General features: G+C 36.6%; 1 protein-coding gene across 2 annotated transcripts; it reads right to left on the bottom strand.

Annotated features, from left to right (window-relative positions):
- Positions 1–1,382: 1,382 nt before the first annotated feature.
- Positions 1,383–18,241, bottom strand: DRAM1 (DNA damage regulated autophagy modulator 1). 2 transcript variants are annotated; one of them, XM_015867487.2, is made up of 7 exons: positions 17,898–18,232; positions 12,080–12,147; positions 11,157–11,299; positions 8,185–8,362; positions 7,121–7,179; positions 4,901–4,993; positions 1,383–2,694 (listed from the first exon to the last, which is right to left on the bottom strand). In XM_015867487.2, the coding sequence occupies exons 1-7, from the start codon at positions 18,065–18,067 to the stop codon at positions 2,650–2,652; spliced, it is 756 nt and encodes a 251-aa protein (XP_015722973.1). In that variant the 5' UTR covers positions 18,068–18,232; the 3' UTR covers positions 1,383–2,649. The 2 variants fall into 2 exon arrangements, with proteins under 2 accessions (XP_015722973.1, XP_015722983.1); XM_015867497.2 differs by lacking the exon at positions 4,901–4,993 and having other exon boundaries at positions 17,898–18,241.
- Between the last annotated feature and the right edge of the window lie 39 nt (positions 18,242–18,280).

The raw sequence follows: 18,280 nt of genomic DNA, 5'->3' as shown, positions 1-18,280 counted from the left end.
AGAGCAAAGATGTCCTATGATGAAGTATTATTTAAGTAGTTTGAGTTGACTGGGTTTCGTTTCCACGTGATTTCTGACTGTGATAAAGAGTGGTAGCCTTTCCTAGTGGTAGATAGGAAAATGAGGCTGTGCACTTTTGAAAGAGACGGAGACAGGATTTAGCATAACCACCGAAAAGAACAACTGTCATATGATTTACTGTAGTTTATACTAAAGTTTCTCATTCACTCATAATGGGCTGACAGAAAACCATGCAAATGGAGTAGATTAGAAAAATATTTCTAGCATAGTTCCTAAGGGAAAAAGATCTCTATTTCTTGTTGCTCTGAAATGTGAAAGCAGTAGAAAAAGGGGCAACAGAAATAAAGTAAGGGAAGTATGCTGTGATGTTACCTGTGTGAGCCTCTAGGGATCATTTGTGACAAATTAAACAGCATTACTCAACAAGAGTGATGATAAAACTGGGTAGAACAAAATTCTTTGGATTGCTTGAAAGGTGAACTCACACTGCAACTAAAAAAAGTACTTGGGATCTGGGATAAAAAGATGCTGCGACTCGGAGAATAAACAAAGTATTTTCAATAGTTGTTCACTGCATGGATGAAAAGGTAATTATCCATTTTTCTGCACCTGCATGTTGACACCTCTGGCCTAATGACTTAAATGAAGAGCAAATTCATGTTGATGTATTCTTTTGGGCATGGCTGTAACTCATATAAAGTAGCATGATAAAGCTCAGAAAAACTAGATGAATTTTGTTAAACTACGTTAGTGCATTAATTTAATTAATTTTGATTTTAGTAGAAAAGATTATTTGTATTCATTTGCTTACTCTGAAATGTGGTTTGCTTTACTAAAGGCTGAACTTCAAGTTAGCATGATTTCTTTTGTCCACTTAAAGAGTTTCGTGAACTGATGAGTTTACATCTCATCTTATTTGAAATAATACTTTCAAGCTTTTATACCTGAGTTGGAGAGAATTAGGAATAAAAAGCCAAAGAAATTTCACACTACAATATCATAAAATCATAGAATCGCTAAGGTTGGAAAAGACCTACAAGATCATCCAGTCCAACCATCGGTGGACTATCACCAATAGTTCACATCAAATATATGAAACTCAGTCTTAGCTTGGCCTTTGGAAATAACAGTATGTCATTTCATGGCTGGTATACAGTTTCTGATGAGCTTTAGGCCATCAGAATATGAACACTTAACCAGCAAAACGTAAGTCTTGAATCTGATCTACACTAGATTTTATTTTCAGCACAATTGTAACTATAAACCTGTGTGGGGTAACCCGAAAATTGCAGAAAGCAAATCTGTCAGCGGAAAGCATTATTACTTTAATTATTTGGAAGAACTTATTAAGAAAACATGGATGCTTTTAAGTTGTGAAACAGATGAATTTATTAGTTAAAAATGCCCACTAAAGGAAATACCAACAAAAGACTAGTCTGAAGGCATCAGTCTCCAAAAAAAACCGTATTTATTTTTTATCTCAGGGAAAATTAGAAACTGAAAATCATCAAAATTACTGAAGAAAAAAAAAATAAAGGGGGGGGGGGGTGTTGAGGAGTGGGGTGGTATTGATTGGTAGCCAAGTGGTTAATGTGTTAAGTGGAGGTAGTGAATCAGCCCATGAAAGAACGTTTTGCTTTCAGATGCTGGTAATGTGTGACTTCTCAGTTAGGCCCTTTCCAAGTACTCCATTACAGAAGTGCATTAGTAGCAGTAAATATGCCATATCTTAACCACAGCTGCTCTCCAGGATTATTTTTCCATTTCTATACATATATCATCCTCATACCCTTAGAACTGAATACACGAAAACTACTGTTGTCTCGTTTTCCATTCATTCTCAGTGACTTTTTGGAGACCATCATTGTAGATTAAAGCAAAGACTGGAAAACTTCTGCTCTGTATTAACCAAACAATTTTTTTTTTAGTACATCATACATAAATGTAAATTTCCTTCCCATTCCACTTCAGTTTTGAGCTTTCTATGGCCAGCAATGCATAAAATAGGAAAAAAGGGGGCAGACTTTTACAGTGTATATTGTGAAGAGATGATTAGAAAACGTTTTTCAAGCAGTATAGTTTAAATTTGCAGGATTTGTGTGCACTATCAGAAAGTTGTAGTATAATGTCCCAGTCAACTCACTGCAAATACCGAATCTCAAAACAAAGATGTCGGCTTTCGCTGCCTTGACAGTCCTTGCAACTTAAGAGTAGGAGTTCAGTTTTAGTGTTCTTTGTTGTCCTTAAACTTTCCAAACTGTTCCCAGGTTGTATTTTCTCAAGTTTAAAACCAATGCAACTTATCAGACTACAACAAATGCAAATAAACTACGGCTCTGCCCAGAAGGGAAGAGCAGAGGAGGTCCACATCTTCAAAATGTTTATATAGGTTACTTCTATTGCAGTATTTTGAATACATAAGACAGTATAAAAATTACAAAATAATGCAAAAAGAGCAGAAATATTGCTGCTGGTATTTAAAATGCTTTGGTGGGTGACCTTAAAGATGTTGCAGAATTAATGGTGTGTGTTCTTCATAGAACTTAAAATCCCTGCTCCTCTGCAATGTCTTCCATAAGTAAAAAGAAACAGAATATTCATCAGCATAAAATACAGCTTTCTCTGCTATCAGGATTCTTCGTGTATTTCTGTTGATATCCTTAAAGTAACTCTCTAAAAGAAAAATAAAAGAAGATCAGCTTAAGAGAAATTATTTTTACAGTTCTGTGATCTACAGGGAATACAAGGAATTATAACAACAACAACGAAATCATTTTAATGTAACGTATTGTGAGGAACATTTAAAAATAAAGGATTATTTTTCTCATAGTCTTATGTTTGGTTTTCTGGATCAACAGTTTGGCTTTCTGTGAGCACTGATTAAGACAAAAAAAAAGAGAATGTAATTAAAAAAAATCTTTGTCATTGTCAAACATTAACATTGGATGCCATGCTATTTTATAGCCTGTAAATTAAAATATACACATTTTATTTAGTTTAATTATATTGCTCTCTTTTATTTATTGAGGTCGTGATGTTGTATATAGTTAAGCTTTCAGTGTCTTAGTTCTGTGGTTTGAAAGAGAGCCACTGACTAAGTTATTCTCTGAGTACTGCCATACTGACTTTAAATATATATCTATCTCCAAGGTGTGACTTCAGTGGTAAAATCAATGCTGTCAGAAATGTAATCATCAAGTTGTGATGGACTGGAAGTACATACAAGAGAAGACAAGTGGTAAATTTGATGGTGTATGTATTTCTGAATGGTACTTGAATACTTTTTGTCAGTTTTGGAAGACAATTACAAGCTTTTGATATATTTCATTGTGCAATTTTGGACAATTACTTTTTTTTTTTTCAGTACATTTATCTCAGCGTAAACTGGCCTTCATTTTAATATGACAAAAGCCTACAGCCATAGTCTATTCAGTATTATTAGTCACAGAATCACAAAATCACAGCATGACCAGGGTTGGAAGGGACCTCATGGATCATGATGCTCCAACCTCCCCACCACAGGCAGAGCTACCAACCTCCACATTTAGTACTAGACCAGGCTGCCCAGAGCCCCACCCAGTCTGGCATTGAACCCCTCCAGGGACAAGGCATCCAAAACCTCTCTGGGCAGCCTGTGCCAGCACCTCACCACTCTCATTTTTAGTTGAAAATCCATTTTTGCATATGGTCATGAAAGTTATATATGGATTATATATGGATAAAATACATATGTATGTGTGAACTATTCACAGACTTAGCAAGCATGTAAGTGAAGAAGCAAGTTATGCTAATTACAAAGTTTTATGTGATCTCATGTCAAGTTTCAGTTTTATGACTTAGAGGGCTCTCACTATTTTCCTTACAGCCCCATCTCCAAAAGTTCTAGTTACGGTTTCCAGCAACTTATAGTGTCACCAGTTGGCTCACATGTGTAATCCTAAGTAGTTCTACATTTATGTGAAAGACCCGCATATGAGATACAATGTCCAGAGTGATTACGAATGATTTAGTTCTCAGTTATGATGTAAAACAGCATTACTGTCTATTCTACCTCGGGATGACTCAGCTAGGTTATGGGGAAGTCAAATATCCAGAACTCTGTGATGGGCAAGGAAACCATGATCTTCCTAAGATGTACAGTAACATCTTCAATAGGCATTTACTGCAAGCAGTGTTTTTTGATGTTTTTTCACAAGATTTTTTTCAGAATTTAAGCTTTAATATTTATAGCACTTTATATCTCTGCACTGAATCAAAAAGCCATGAAACTGCAGCTAAAACATGGTGGGTAAACAACAAAATATGGGAAGAATAGGCCGAAGAAACTAAACTCAAGTCACATAAAAGTGTTTTCTTTTTAACTCATCTAAAATTTTCTCTTCCTTAAAGTCGGGTTTGATGTATCACCAGAAACTGAAGTCACTCCAGCTACCCAAAACATTTTCATGTTAGTACTATTCAAAATGTACTTGATATTCTTCACATTATGAGGGAACATGTATCAAAATATGTAATTCACTGAAAGAAATGAAATAGCTACATTTGAAATAAAGTGCATTATTATATAAAATAGCTCAGGTAGAAAGAAACAGAGCTTTAGTTGCAGCATTTATTTTGCTATTATATTCTCTTTTAAGGGTCTCTTTCTACAAAGCCATTTTCAAGATCAAACACCTTTTAAACTGATTTATAACACTATTTTTTGTTTTAAAAATACAGAGGAAATACATTCACAAGGTAGGCAGAAATCAGTTCTCTGAGAAAATTTGTTTCTAGATAGCTTTGGTATTTCTAGCACAGATAAAGAGTAGCAATTTTCTATTGCATTTGTTACTCAATTCATAGTTTTCAGTCGCTGCTAAAAGATTTAGATACCAACCTGAAAATCTTTAATGAATGTTAAGAAGAAGAAGACGAAACCAAAGGCCACTGTCCATTCACAGATTGCACTCATGAAATGATAAGTATAATCCTGATGGAATGAGGTACAAAATAAATTTTCAGGGGAAAAAAAAAAAAAAGCAGCTAAAAAAGTAACTGTCAAATGTTATTAAAAAATAAATTAAAAAAAGCTTGAGAATACAAATCCTCATTGATGTACATGGCAGAAATACGGAATATTTTGAAGAGGGACTGCTTACATTTTGCCATTAAACTTTTCTTATTATTTTGCATGGGAAAAGGAGATTCACAGTAATATGAAACTTAAGAAAGTATTGTGTAAACAAATCCTGATCGGTGACAAACAGCTAAATATTCCTGGGTTTTTTTTGCCTGCAGCATGAAAACAGGTTTTATTATTATTATTATTATTACTTTTTGCATATAAGACTTCTTCTAAATCTGTAAGCTCTGACGATGAATGTTGAAAAGGTTTTATTCCAGGCCACAAATGAGATAGTCTTACACTGCCAACAGGTAGTACGGTGCTGGGAGTTCACAAGTCTGTCAGAAGCTTAGCGCTCTGAGGCTTTGAAAAAGGTAATCCCTAAAAGACAGCGTGTGAGTTGAGAAAGGAATCCGTATGCTTCAAATGATAAATCACATGGAGAGATGTGTTACAAGTTTATATGATGGGAGTACTATTCAAATGCATAAAGATACATTCAAATACATACAGCATGAACTGCTCTTGCACAAAGGAAAAAACAGAAGCAATAACAAGCCTAACAATCTTACAAGCAAATTATACTCAATAGATTCAAGTATGTTTCTTTTCCGTCAAAGAATCCATTGTGCTTGTTTATGAATAGTTTGCATTGTCACCAAATTTTATGCTACTTTATTTTGAAGGGAAATACAGTCTGATTTCGTATGTAAAATCACATGTATTTAGTTCACGTCTAGATAAAGATAGATATTTTTAAATAAGAAACATTTCAAATATTCAACAAATATTCTAAAACTTGTGACTCATCATCCTAATGACTTACTATGTAAAAGTTAATGCAGATTTCATTTGTAGCAAATAGTACATTCATCAAGACTGTATACATCCCATTAAGCAATGTCTTGTGCATGGCTATGGAAATGTATAAGGTATCTATCATGTATAAATGTATAATGTGTAAGAAAATTAGTTAGCACAAGATCAGAGCATATAACTTTCACCTGAAAAATGTGTGTTCGTATGTAAAGAATATCAAAGTGCCCATATTCAAAGCTTTTACTAAGAGTCACTGAGTTCAGTGGTACCCGTTACAGGAAATCCTCACTGCTTTAAAAGGGATGGCAACCATTGTATGACTGCTCCTTATCATGGAAAGCCCTATGTAATATCACACAAACAGAATGAGAATAACAAATACGCCATCTTTTAAGAAAAAACATTTTTACATTTCAATTTAAAAAAAAATAAAACCAACAAAACAAACCTCAGGAGGTAGTTATTACTAAGTTTATCTGGCTTTTGAAATACATTTACCAAATGTTTGCAGTTGAAATACATTTACTAAATCTGCTTTTATTAAACACTTAAAGCTGGATAAACTCTCTGTATTAGTTGATTTTTTGAATATCTCCCTGTGGGAAAGTTTGTCTAAAAATAAAACTTGCCCTTCTTAATAATCATTCTGATAACACCAAAAGCCATTCAAATACCTGATACTTACCTGAGTATGTTTTACCTCAACCTCCCCAATGTTTACCGTGCTAGTAAAGATTAACTAATAAGGAATGATAGTAAAAACTAGGAGAAGAAATGCAGAAAAAAAACCCTTGAAAACGTCAGAATCAAATTGGTTCACCTTTGTTCCATGTGTGTGATTCATTTTCAAGAACTGTGACCATAGAAGGAAGTAGAACAAATCATTACTAGAACATTTGTTTTTACACTGTTTTCTACCAGTAAGTTTCTAGTGCCTAGTTAAAATGAAAGTCTAACTATCTTCAGTTTAACCCATCCATGATTTTAACTAGCTGCAATTTGCTAATGAAGAAATGACAGCAAACTAACAAAACCAAAGTGACCTTCTTTTTGTGAGAATGTACTCTTCAAAGTCTCTGAGGGGTGTGTAATGCTTTACACTTTTAGACAAATACAACAGAATTCTGCAAATAGTGTGAAACTCATTAAGTTGGCTTCCTAATGGAATTTTACCTTTTCACTTGGAGTCCAATCAATTTTTGTCATGGAAATTCTTGAAGCAAACACGATCACTGGGAAAAAAAGCAGCGTAAAGGAAACTATAAAAGTTAATGAGTGATAGCAAAAATGCCTGCTTATAAAAATAGATTCCATTTCCCTCTTCTCTAGTACAAGAGATCCTGAACAACCAGAATATCACATCAAAATGTTAAAACAGTAAATGAAGTATACTTTTAAAAGGGAATTAATACTAGCAATCAAAACATACTTCCAAACAATGAAGGTCTCATGGAGTTCTTCCAAAATACTGAGAGTACGGGCAGACATTCCAAAGCATAGCTCAAATTGATGGGTGAAGGCTATTGCAACAGAACAAGGGAAATGAGCTCAATTTCTATAGGTCCCACAATAAGGACCTTGATACATTTGTATAATTTTCTCTCAGGGTTGGCTCCCTCTTTAAAAACGCTTCACAGCTGCTGAAAATAAAAGCACACTGCAGCTGGATGACATGATAATCTGCTGCAACCGGTTTTAACACTGGAATATCATTTAAAATCTAATGAAATCAATGGGATGACTCTAATTTCAGTGAGCTGTGGCAGAATCCAGTAAGGGCATTGAGTGTGTCTTTAGGCATGTAGTTAAGTGAACGTGAACTAAAGCATCTGCTGAGGCTTGAAGGAAATCTTATGTATGCCAACATTGTTTAGAATGTCTGTAAATTAGATTTTCTGTAGAAGTGGTGCCCTAGCTTTGCAGGTCTTCTACAACCCTCTATAATAAAGGAGATGGGGAAGCTGGTCTAGCTGACTTCCTGATGTTCCTTCCTATCTGAAATAATCTGTAACTCCATGAAGAGCACCAGGGCATTGGTACACCTTTCTGAAATGATCCTGAAGTTTATGCTATTAACAGTGTTTTGATAAGGTATCTGCATGATAATAGAAGAAATATTTGAGAGTCCTAAGCAAAGACTGTAACCTCATTTTAATCCTGTATTAGCAATGGTGTAACCTCAAAGAAAGATCATGAAGACATAAAGGGAAAGCAGTGGGATACACTGTAAAGGATACTGGGAATGAAAGAAATGCATGATATTACAGATATGAGCATCCTTATGTGACACACAAAATAAGTGTTCCATTGTGGGCAGGACTTGTAAGAGATTATAGATTGAAGTGTTATGTACACAACACCACAGCCAAATGCCACCAAAGCTCCTATGTCATGGACACTGGGAACAGACAGCTCCTGGAAAGAGAATCAACACAGTGGTTAGCTGTTTATTTCTGCCATTATATGATCCAGTAAACACTGCAAACACAGCTATATTATGCTGAGCATGTAGAAGCAGCAGGAAACTGTCTCTTCTCCCAGTAGTCTGCATAGAGAAGAAAAAAGGAGAAAGAGTAGCTCAGAGAGGTAGGCTAACCTTGTCCAAAGCCAACAGATCAAATTCAAACACAGAAAAAGCACAGATCATTTCTAGTGCCATTCAGCAGTTAGTTGTTGATGATTTCTGTTTTCATGAGCAGGAACTGGCTTGTGTTTTTCTTAAGACATTCTTATACCCCCTTTTTCCCTTTACTTTACTGGAGATTTTCATTCTTTTATGTTGAAAGTTGAATCTGCATTTGTATGGCCATTCTCTTAACTAATGGTGAGGTTTCATGGCAGCGGATCTGAACCCTGACTGCTACGGCTTTGTCTCCTACACTTCAGTAGACAGTCACAAGGACTCAGGAAATGAATCAGCAGAAAACTGGTTATATATTAAAAAGAAGGGGAAAAAAAGTGTTACCTAAAGTAAGTTATTGAGACAAAGATCTTCCACTGTCAGCCTCTTGAATTATTCAGTCCTCTTGCTCTTACTCTTTAACATATCAACAGTAACCTTTATTCAGTTTCCACAACAGGTGAAAATATCACTAGATTTGGCCCAGAGTTTTGTAAAAATCTAAACATAGGCTATTCTCTCATTTAAAACACTAACAAGTAAAAAATCTTGTAACAAAACAGTTTGAGATTCCAAAGAAATTACTGTGTTCTACATGGTAAAAAATAAACAAACAAACAAGCAAAACCAATAGGAATACCAAGTTATGCTATCTTGGAATCCAGCATCAAACAGAGAAATTAGCTTAAGATTTGTATTTTCATATCTTTTCTGTCCGGAGGCCACTGTATTCGTTTTCTTTTAATGGGGATTATGTTCACATGCTCTGCTTGATTTTTTTTTTTCCTCTTTGCCTTCTTTTTTCTACTTTCCTCCCTTCTATCTCTCTGTGATGTATTAAATTCTGATAAATTTTAAAGCATGTTTCTCACAGAGGCACTGCAGTGGTCTCTCATCCATACCTGGACTTTCTTCTCCTCTGTCCCAGTTTTTGCATTCCATGCAGAAATGACAGTATTTGGGATAAAAAGCATGAAGCATAACTGCTGGCTTCAGACTTATATACAACATGCAGAGCTTTTCTAGTACAGCTCTCAGTCTTGCTCCTTTCAAACTGGCACAGCTTCCCTAAGATACACATTACACATAAATCCTACAGAACTGCAGGATATCTTGCTATATCTGATTTGGTAAGCCTCCTAAGTCTTCTAGTCCAAGACAGTGAGATCTCTCTTTAATCATGTTTAATGTCCAAAAGGCAAAGACAAACCTACTGAGACCCGACTTCCTGCTTTGCCTTATTCATTAAGAGCTACAAGGCTTTTCCTTCTATATCCAATTATATTCTTAAAGCTATGCTTTCACTGTCTTTCATTTCCACATCAGGCATTTCATTATTCAAAACAGACAATAAACACCTTATTCATGACCATTAATTATTATCCCAGAACGTCTTTTGATTTTAGAGAATTCACTGCTAGGGTTTCCTACCACCCTTATTCTCGCTTTTATTACATGTTCAGAGGGCAATAAAGTTAAAATCCCATTCCACCTAGCATACCTTACCTTGCAGCAAACACATGGAAAATTTTCCTTGCAGCTAATTATGCTGCTTAAAACTCATCATAAGTAGCATTAGATTTGTGTAAGTGTACATCTTACACATTTCCAGCAGTATTTCTGAAGTCTTTTCAATAAACCAGGTATTTTGCTTAGGGAAGAGTGAAAATGAAGTGATGCCCGGAAATGTCATTCATTTCTACTACCATACTTGAGTATGGAGGAATCTATGAACAGGCAAGGACAGCCAATAAAGGTTAGATAAGAACTAATGTTGTTACTGTCAGTGGACCCCTTCTGAAACACTAAGAGCAAAATTTCTGCTTCTCCAACTCTCCAAATTACTTAGCATGTCTTATTTACCTTTTCCTTATTTAAGCTGAGTTTGCTGTATATTTTAGACCAGAACACTGCTACCCATCATATGATTTTCTTTGTGCCACGTATGAATGTGAGAATAGATATTTAAAAGCAGAATAATATGCAGTGTCTGTAGCATTTGCTTTCTACATGCACTGCTTGGAGGTAAGAATAAAAACAGCAAGATATCAGTCTAAGATAGAGAGGTTTTAGTTTGAAAATAGAATGTCAATTACATTCAAAAATTTTATTGGCTGCTGAAGCCCTCAAAATCTTTATTTTCCACTCCTCTACACTTTGTCACATCATTACATGAGCATAATGTTCTTTACTAAAACATTTCTAGAAGTAGACCATCCTTTAAAGGAAATATTTTAGCCATTCCCAAATATTTAAAGGCAATATCTCAAGCAACCTGCCAATGAAACATGATTGGACTCTGAGATGAAGAATGTATATGTAGTATGAAGTTGTTTTCTAGTACAGGCATATTACAGGATAAGTGCACATTGAACCCCTTACTGACATGGCTATGCAAGAAAAAAAGATTGAGTTCAGAGCATTAAACCAAATCTGTAATTTTAAAGCTGTTTCTGCACAAAAAAGACATTATTTCGCCACTTGCCAAATATCCATATTAGGATAATGTTAACCATTCAGATCTATTTCATTTTTAACTGCTAAAAAAAACCCTTTAATTTTAGTTATGATATGAAAATGTGATCATACCTGAAAAGTTGCAACTATCCCCATTCCAGTACAACCCATCAATCCAATACACAATGAAAACATGTTGCATGAAGACCTAACAAAACGCAATGATTCATTTTGCTTCTCTATTATTAAATATCTGATATACATTGTAATTGCACCTGAAAAGAAAAAAAAAGAAGAAACATTTTTCAATGTTCATGTATCTCTTATATTTCAATATCTTGCCCTATAACAAATCTGCAGCCTACATGACCCCTATGTGCAGCTCACTCCTAACAAAAACCTCTTCTGAATTAGAAGATCATGGTTTATTAGCGTATCGTAAGTAATAGACCAGATTCCATGAAAAAAAAAAAGCAAAGCTGTAATCCAGTTTGATAACACAGAATATTATTTCTTCAGCTAGGAAAATAAACCACTGTACGTTGTTCATGTACTAAGACATTAATGAAATTCAACTAGACAGTATGACAGAATGAATCTCTTTGAAAAGGTAAAATGTGGGATTTTACTCTGATTGGAGGCCATCACAGAGTCCATACCCACAGTTACACAGCTACTGACCCTCCTTCCCCTAGAAGTAAATAGGATCTGCTAAACTTTCTCATTCAAGATAAGCAGATACAGTAGAGGAGTAGGCATCTTCACAGAAGCCAAGTGTTGTCTCAACACCATTTTATCTTGCTGCAGCATTCTTACACCAGCTACTCTGCACTGATGAAATGCTCTTATGAGACAGAAGGGCCACTAAAGTGACACTACTGGCAAGCACCTGGCCCTCTGTATGAGAATTCCTTACCACTGATATACCATTAAATGGTTATTGAATTGTAGTGTATGTTTTATGCTGAATACTGTATATGTAGTCCAATACAAGTAAAGAACATTTGCAAGTTTACATTTCTTTACTGTGTTAAGATCAAATAGCTTATACATACCTAAAAGTGCTGAAATATTAATCATAAAACCAAAGACACCACTTTCCGGAGGTTTAGTTCCAGTATCACTAAAGAAAGAAGAGAGAAAAGAAATTAAAGGTTAAATGAGATCTTTAAAACATAAATGAGATGCACAAATGAAACCCCAAGAGGAATGTAACAGCAGCATGAACTGCTGTTATGTATGTAGCACATTTAAACACTTTTAAATGTTACCTACAGCATACTCAAGCTCTATTTGTAGTACTGAACCTTTGTTTTCAGAAAGAAATCACATATTTTGAGCATAATATTTGAACTGTATTCCTTCCTCTTCTGTATGCAATATGCATAGATGTGTCAGATTGCAATACTTTGATCATAAATTAAATACATTATTATATAAATGATATTTTACCCACTAAGCTAACGCTATGATAAACTTACCTAGTGGCATTCAGTATCCTAAAATGTTAGAGAACTGAGCTTAATTTCCTAACAGCCCTAACACAGGGCTGTACCCCAGAAGAACAGTTGTGCTCCAACGCCTGGGAATGTTCCTGGGCATTGTTTAATTTTGTAATGTAGATACAGCTTAAGAGTACTCTCAGTCCAAGATGTTGCAAGTTTTTTTGCTGAAGCAAATTGCTCTTACAATTGAAAATCAGAAGTTCTCTGGGCCAGAGAAATGAAGCGTGAGTGTAAGAATATCCACAGAATGTATATACACAAGTACATTCATATGAAAAAGTCATCTTTAAAAAACTTATATAGCCTAGAAAATAGAATGCCTTCATCACAGAATCCTTTTCCATCTCTTTTCCCTACATAGGAGTTAACACCCATACCAGAGAATGCCTTTGCCTGGCAGGATGGGCATACTCCTGGGAGGACACGGGTTCAAGTCCCCTCAAGTAGGATTCTTGAGATTATGTGAGCGCTCTGTGTAAATAAGAATACAGCAATGCCATCACTTCTTTGCATTATTTTTACTTGTCTAAAACACAGCCAGCTGAGAATATCTATTAGGTCAGACTCTATTGGCCAAGTCAATAGTAAGTAGGTAGCTCATAAAACCTTACATAATTTGGGTGTGAGTTTCCAGTCACTCACCACTACTGAGAGGCTGTGGTATAATTTACTCGTGAGTAGTAACATGGCTGTTATTATAAACAAAGGCATCCAAGGAACACTACTCTCATAAACATGGGGAAGGATTTTAGCTAATGCCAAAGTTCAGAGGAAACTGAACATAGACTCTGAGAACGAAACTTTCTCTTAGGTATATGATGAGGCAAGTAGGTACTAGCTAGAGATTTTCAGTGTTTCATGAAGTTCCATCCTCTTCATTCCAACAGTGAGGTTGGATTAGTTTTTATGCTGGATATCAAAACCTACCGCTGAACACAGACAAGGGTTCTCGTCATGAGCAGCCAAAAGAGAAAGCTCTCTCTGCATGCTTTTAAATAAAGATGTTGGCAACTTTGTTAACTTCAAGATAGAAAATTATGGCAATACCAAAGCTACATTATAATAATCCCTTTATACGTTACAGAAGCATTTGAGTTGCTAGTATGATTTATAAAGAACGGGAGGAAGCTTGGAACCCAGGGAGAACCTTTTTCAATTACAAGATGATGCAAAGCAGAACAATCTTTTAATTCCATTTCATTTGACAGCTTCCAAATGTTCAGACAACAAAGACTTGGGACACTCCAGTTTTTTGACAAGTTTCTACAACTTCTCAAGCATTAAGAATCCTACTAATACATATTTTCTTGGTGTCATTCCTTCTGAAGACTTGTTGCAGCTTGTATCCTGTATTAATTTTTTCTCTTAGATATGGGATTGATGAAAACAATACGGCAATTCTTATTATTTTGTTTGACGCTTCTGAAAACCATCTTAATCCTTGCTTTGTTTGGCCATTTTTTTAACCTTGAACTTCACATCTTTTCCTCATCTTTCTGGAGTGTTTTCATAAATACAGCCGAGGACTACATTTAAACAGTGGGCCACTTGTGACAACCTTGAAGGACTTTTGCAAATCAGAGGCTGCTCTATGGGATTGTGATCACTTCAAAGCTTTTGAAGGGTGTAGGTGAGAAAAGAATGGAATTGGAACATGTAAAGAAAACAACCATTTGGAGTTCTTGGAACACTTCACCGTAAGAGCAATCCAAATAAGCTGAAACTGCACAGATCTCAAGCCATTTTTTCAACTAAAGCTTTTCTTAAGTAAAATCCTTATAGGTGATGGATTTTGCTATTGTAGACTTTCAAACTCAATGATCTTAGAAGTATGCTTTCAAGTTACTCCATACTGAGAATATTATATCATATCTGCAATATATTTAGAAAGTATTCAGTCTTTCTAGTGCCCTATTTTCAACTAAAAATATCCCTAAGACTAAATGAATAATTAGATATATTTTTACTTTAATTCTGGTCTGACACTTTGGGGAAAAAAATATAAAAATATTCAGTGATAGTAACTGTCTTTTAAAGAAAAGGAAGAAAGAAAAAAGCGTATGTGAAACAAAAACTTGTGCTCGTTTATTTGCAATTATGCACAGGTGAGCAAATGAGAAATGTAGTATGAGAATGACAGTAATTGAATCACCAGCTCATGTAGCCGAATTCTTCCAAGTCCAATGGTCTTTTAAAGACTTAAAGTAGAGCAGATGGCGAAGAAATATTTTAGGGCCAAAAGACTCATCATCATATTTTATGTATAGGCATAATAAGCTATTTCGCTCCAAACTAAAGACTTAAATTACAAGGTAGGAAGGCTATTCTGACATTGGCGCAGTTTCAAAGGCAAATGTAAATGTGGTCTTCCTCTCACTGAGGCAGCTGCCACATGATAAATGAATACAGTGAACAAGTTACCTGAAGGCATGCATAGGTTACTCAAGTATCTAAAGAATTTGAGAAATGTTGAACTGAAAATTGTCAATACTTGGCTCCTTTGTCCAACAGGAATTTCCCCATGCAAATCAATTTCATTTAAGACATTGCATAACTGAAATCTTGCGACATTCTTCCTCTTTCTTTTTATCACACAAAGTTTCACAAAATCACATTCTGAATCCCATGATTCAGATTTTCAGCACAAAGCAGTGATGTGCAAAACAAGCGTGTGAACTATGAATACTGGGTGGGGAGGAAGAACTGTATTCCCAAGTGCACCTTCTACAGAGATCATATATCTGGACCATACATTTTCAGAACTATTTAAAATTCACCCTCAGTCAGTGTAAAACCTCAGTAAAATGTTGTGTTAAAAGCTATTGAAATAAGCAAAACATCTCTTAAGGAAAAAAAAAATAGAAGTGTTTTGCTAGATAATGCAAATGGCCTGAAATATTGCATTTGTTTGTTTGTTTGTTTGTTTTATTACTGAAAATGCCTTAACTGTCTTGTTTGCTTTTTTATCATTATTATTATTTATCTAATTATTATTATTAAGGTATATCAACATTTATAGTTATTCCTTAGCTAAAGGATGAGAATGTTTTAGGGTGTTTCTTTTGTACTGTTTTGGTTTAGTTTTTCCAGTTAGGTATTACCTGCACACAGCTTCTTTCTGATTTAGCTATGGCACTTAGTTGTGATACCTTCATCAGAGTTTTACATCGGTGACTTGTTGGTTTGATCTGCAGCTTTAAGAATCACACAAGCAACATCTTTGCTGTTAAAAACTTAACCGTAAATACAATTGTACATAAAATATGCCCTATTCACTCATGTTTTACTTGGCATATACAGCAACAACAGGAAACACTGTTTGTCAAATTTCTTATTATAAAACCTCAAAGTCTTTCTGAGCACATTATTATAAAGCCTCAAAGTCTTTCTGAGCACAAACCATGTACTGAGTGTAGACGCCGTTACACCAAATGGTTTATTTTTCTTGGATAGCACGGGACAAATTGTATTTTTGTGCCAGTAAAACTGTATATAATCAGAAGAGAGTGGAATTCTGAGTATGATTGTTGAGGCTATCGATATTTGCATGTACAAGAGCAAGGCTTTCTAAGAGCTGTATTTGAGTAGAAGATCCTTAGAAGGATGACATAAACATGAAGCCCAATTTTCTTTGTCTCAGTTTGAATAAAGCTCAGCTTTCTTGTATGTTGCAGTGGGTTGCACCATCTAAATTGCTTATGTTAACAGACCTTAACTTTCAAGCAAATTTAAGTGTATGTACAACTCAGTATGTACAGGTTAGTAGTCTTACAAAATTGCATGTGTTCATAGATTCTGTCAAGGAATTTAACATAGATTTGTGTTGAAACACGTAATTGTAAAGATTCTTTCTTCTCTCAGATTTCTGGCTCACCTTTAATCTGTTAAGAGACAAATGCTAGTAATTTCTCTATTGGGATTTAAATGTTAACTGTATATAGGCAATGATTCTTACAAAACTGTGCTTCAGTGACTAAGACAATGGGATGGTATGGAACTGAATAGAATGGAAAGGAATTGAATGAATCAAAATCATAGAATGGCTTGAGTTGGAAGAGACCTGAAAGATCATCTAGTTCCAACTCTTTTCCATGGACAATGTTGCAAACCACTAAATCAGGTTTCCCAAGGCCCCAGCCAACCCAGCATTGGGTGCCTACAGGGTTGGGGCGTCCACAACTTCTCTAGGCAGCCTGTGCCAGTGCCTCACCACCCTCTCAGTGAAAAAAAAAAAAAAAAAAAATCCTACTAACATCTATTCTAAGTCTAATGGAATTGAATGGAATGAAATAGAACGGAATAGTGCAATTGATAGAATTAACAAAGATCCTTGAGTCCAACTGTCTGATCCCTTTAGTGCTAACCAAGCTAGCAATTTCCAAATACCACTTAAAGCCTGGCGGACATGGGACTTTAACCACCTTGCTGCAAAACCTGTTTCAGTGTTTGACCACTCTTATGATAAGGAATTTTTTTTTTTTTTAGTATCTAGACTGACTATGGAGACTAAATATTAGAAAGAACATACTGGTCATAGAATATAATCATAGAATAACTAAGGCTGGAAAAGACCACTGAGATCATCCAGTCCAACCAGCAGCCCATCCCCACCATGCCCACTGACCACATCCCTCAGTGCCACATCCATATGGCTCTGGAACACCTCCATGGACAGGGACTCCATCACCTCCCTGGACATCCTGTGCCACTGCAGCACCACTTTTTCCAAGAAGAAATTTTTCACTAATATCCAACCTGAAACTCCTCTGGTGCAACTTAAGACCATCACCTCTGTGCTATCACTGTTATGCGGGAGAAGGAGCCAACTCCCGGCTCACCACAACTTTTCAGGTCATCGTAGAAGAGTCTCCCCAGAGCTGCTCTTCTCCAGACAGAACAACCCCATTTCCCTCAGGCACTCCCCATCAGACTTGTGCTCCAGACCCCTCACAGCTCCACTGCAGTTCTCCGGACACCCCACATATTTCCTGGGTAATCTTCTACACCCATTGCTCCTATGGTGTAATTTCAAAAATGCCTTTTGTTGTTGTTGTTTCCTAAACAAGCCAGTTGTAGTTCTCCAAGTCACATCACCATCTGTTGCACTTTGGACCAGTTCTGGAGTTATGCAAACAAACAAAAAACCCTCCCTGCATTTACATTACTTAGTACAGAGCATTCAGCTTCAGTTTTCCTAGGACCAAGCCAGCAGCACACCTCAGCTCCAGCCAAAACCTCTTCCAGACCCTACTTTGCACATGTGGCAGCACGTAGCTCCGAGGGGGCAGGATGTGAAGGGGGCAGCGCGGGTGAAGCACGGTTCTGCCCGCGGACCCCAGCGCCCCGCTCACCCCCGAACCTTCCTCACCTGATGTAGGGGACGAGCGGCTCCACGTGGCCCGCCAGCACGGCGATCACATAGGAGATGATGAAGGCGGCCGAGGACCAACAGACAAGCAGCGCGGGCACGGCAGCCACCCCGGGCATAAAGCACAGCATCTCCCGCTGCCGCCCTGCCCCGGGCATCGGCGCCCACATCGGCGGGGAGTCACCGAGGCCACCTCGGGCCGGCCCCACCCTCCTTCCTCACTCGTGTTTTCTGCCTCCAGCTCGCTCGGGGATCCCCTCCCCACCGCTCGCAGCCTGCCCTTATCACTTTCGTTTTCCTCACAGCCGCCCCGCCCGGCTAACGGCCGACGGCGGCCAACGGGAGGCGCGGGGCGGTGGGCAGCGGGGGAGCGGCGGGAGGCT

This window comes from Coturnix japonica, chromosome 1 (genome assembly GCF_001577835.2).
Source record: "Coturnix japonica isolate 7356 chromosome 1, Coturnix japonica 2.1, whole genome shotgun sequence".
Lineage (NCBI taxonomy): Eukaryota > Metazoa > Chordata > Aves > Galliformes > Phasianidae > Coturnix > Coturnix japonica.
This window is presented reverse-complemented; position numbering and strand designations above follow the sequence as displayed.

Excerpts from the sequence above, each read along its gene's own strand:
- DRAM1 (XM_015867487.2), bottom strand. The coding sequence starts at position 18,067 with ATGTGGGCGCCGATGCCCGGGGCAGGGCGGCAGCGGGAGATGCTGTGC. Across the intron at positions 12,148-17,897 it reads CCGCTCGTCCCCTACATCAG|TGATACTGGAACTAAACCTC; the intron begins GTGAGGAAGGTT and ends TTCTTTCTTTAG. Across the intron at positions 7,180-8,184 it reads ATGCATTTCTTTCATTCCCA|TGATCGTGTTTGCTTCAAGA; the intron begins GTATCCTTTACA and ends TTTTTTTCCCAG.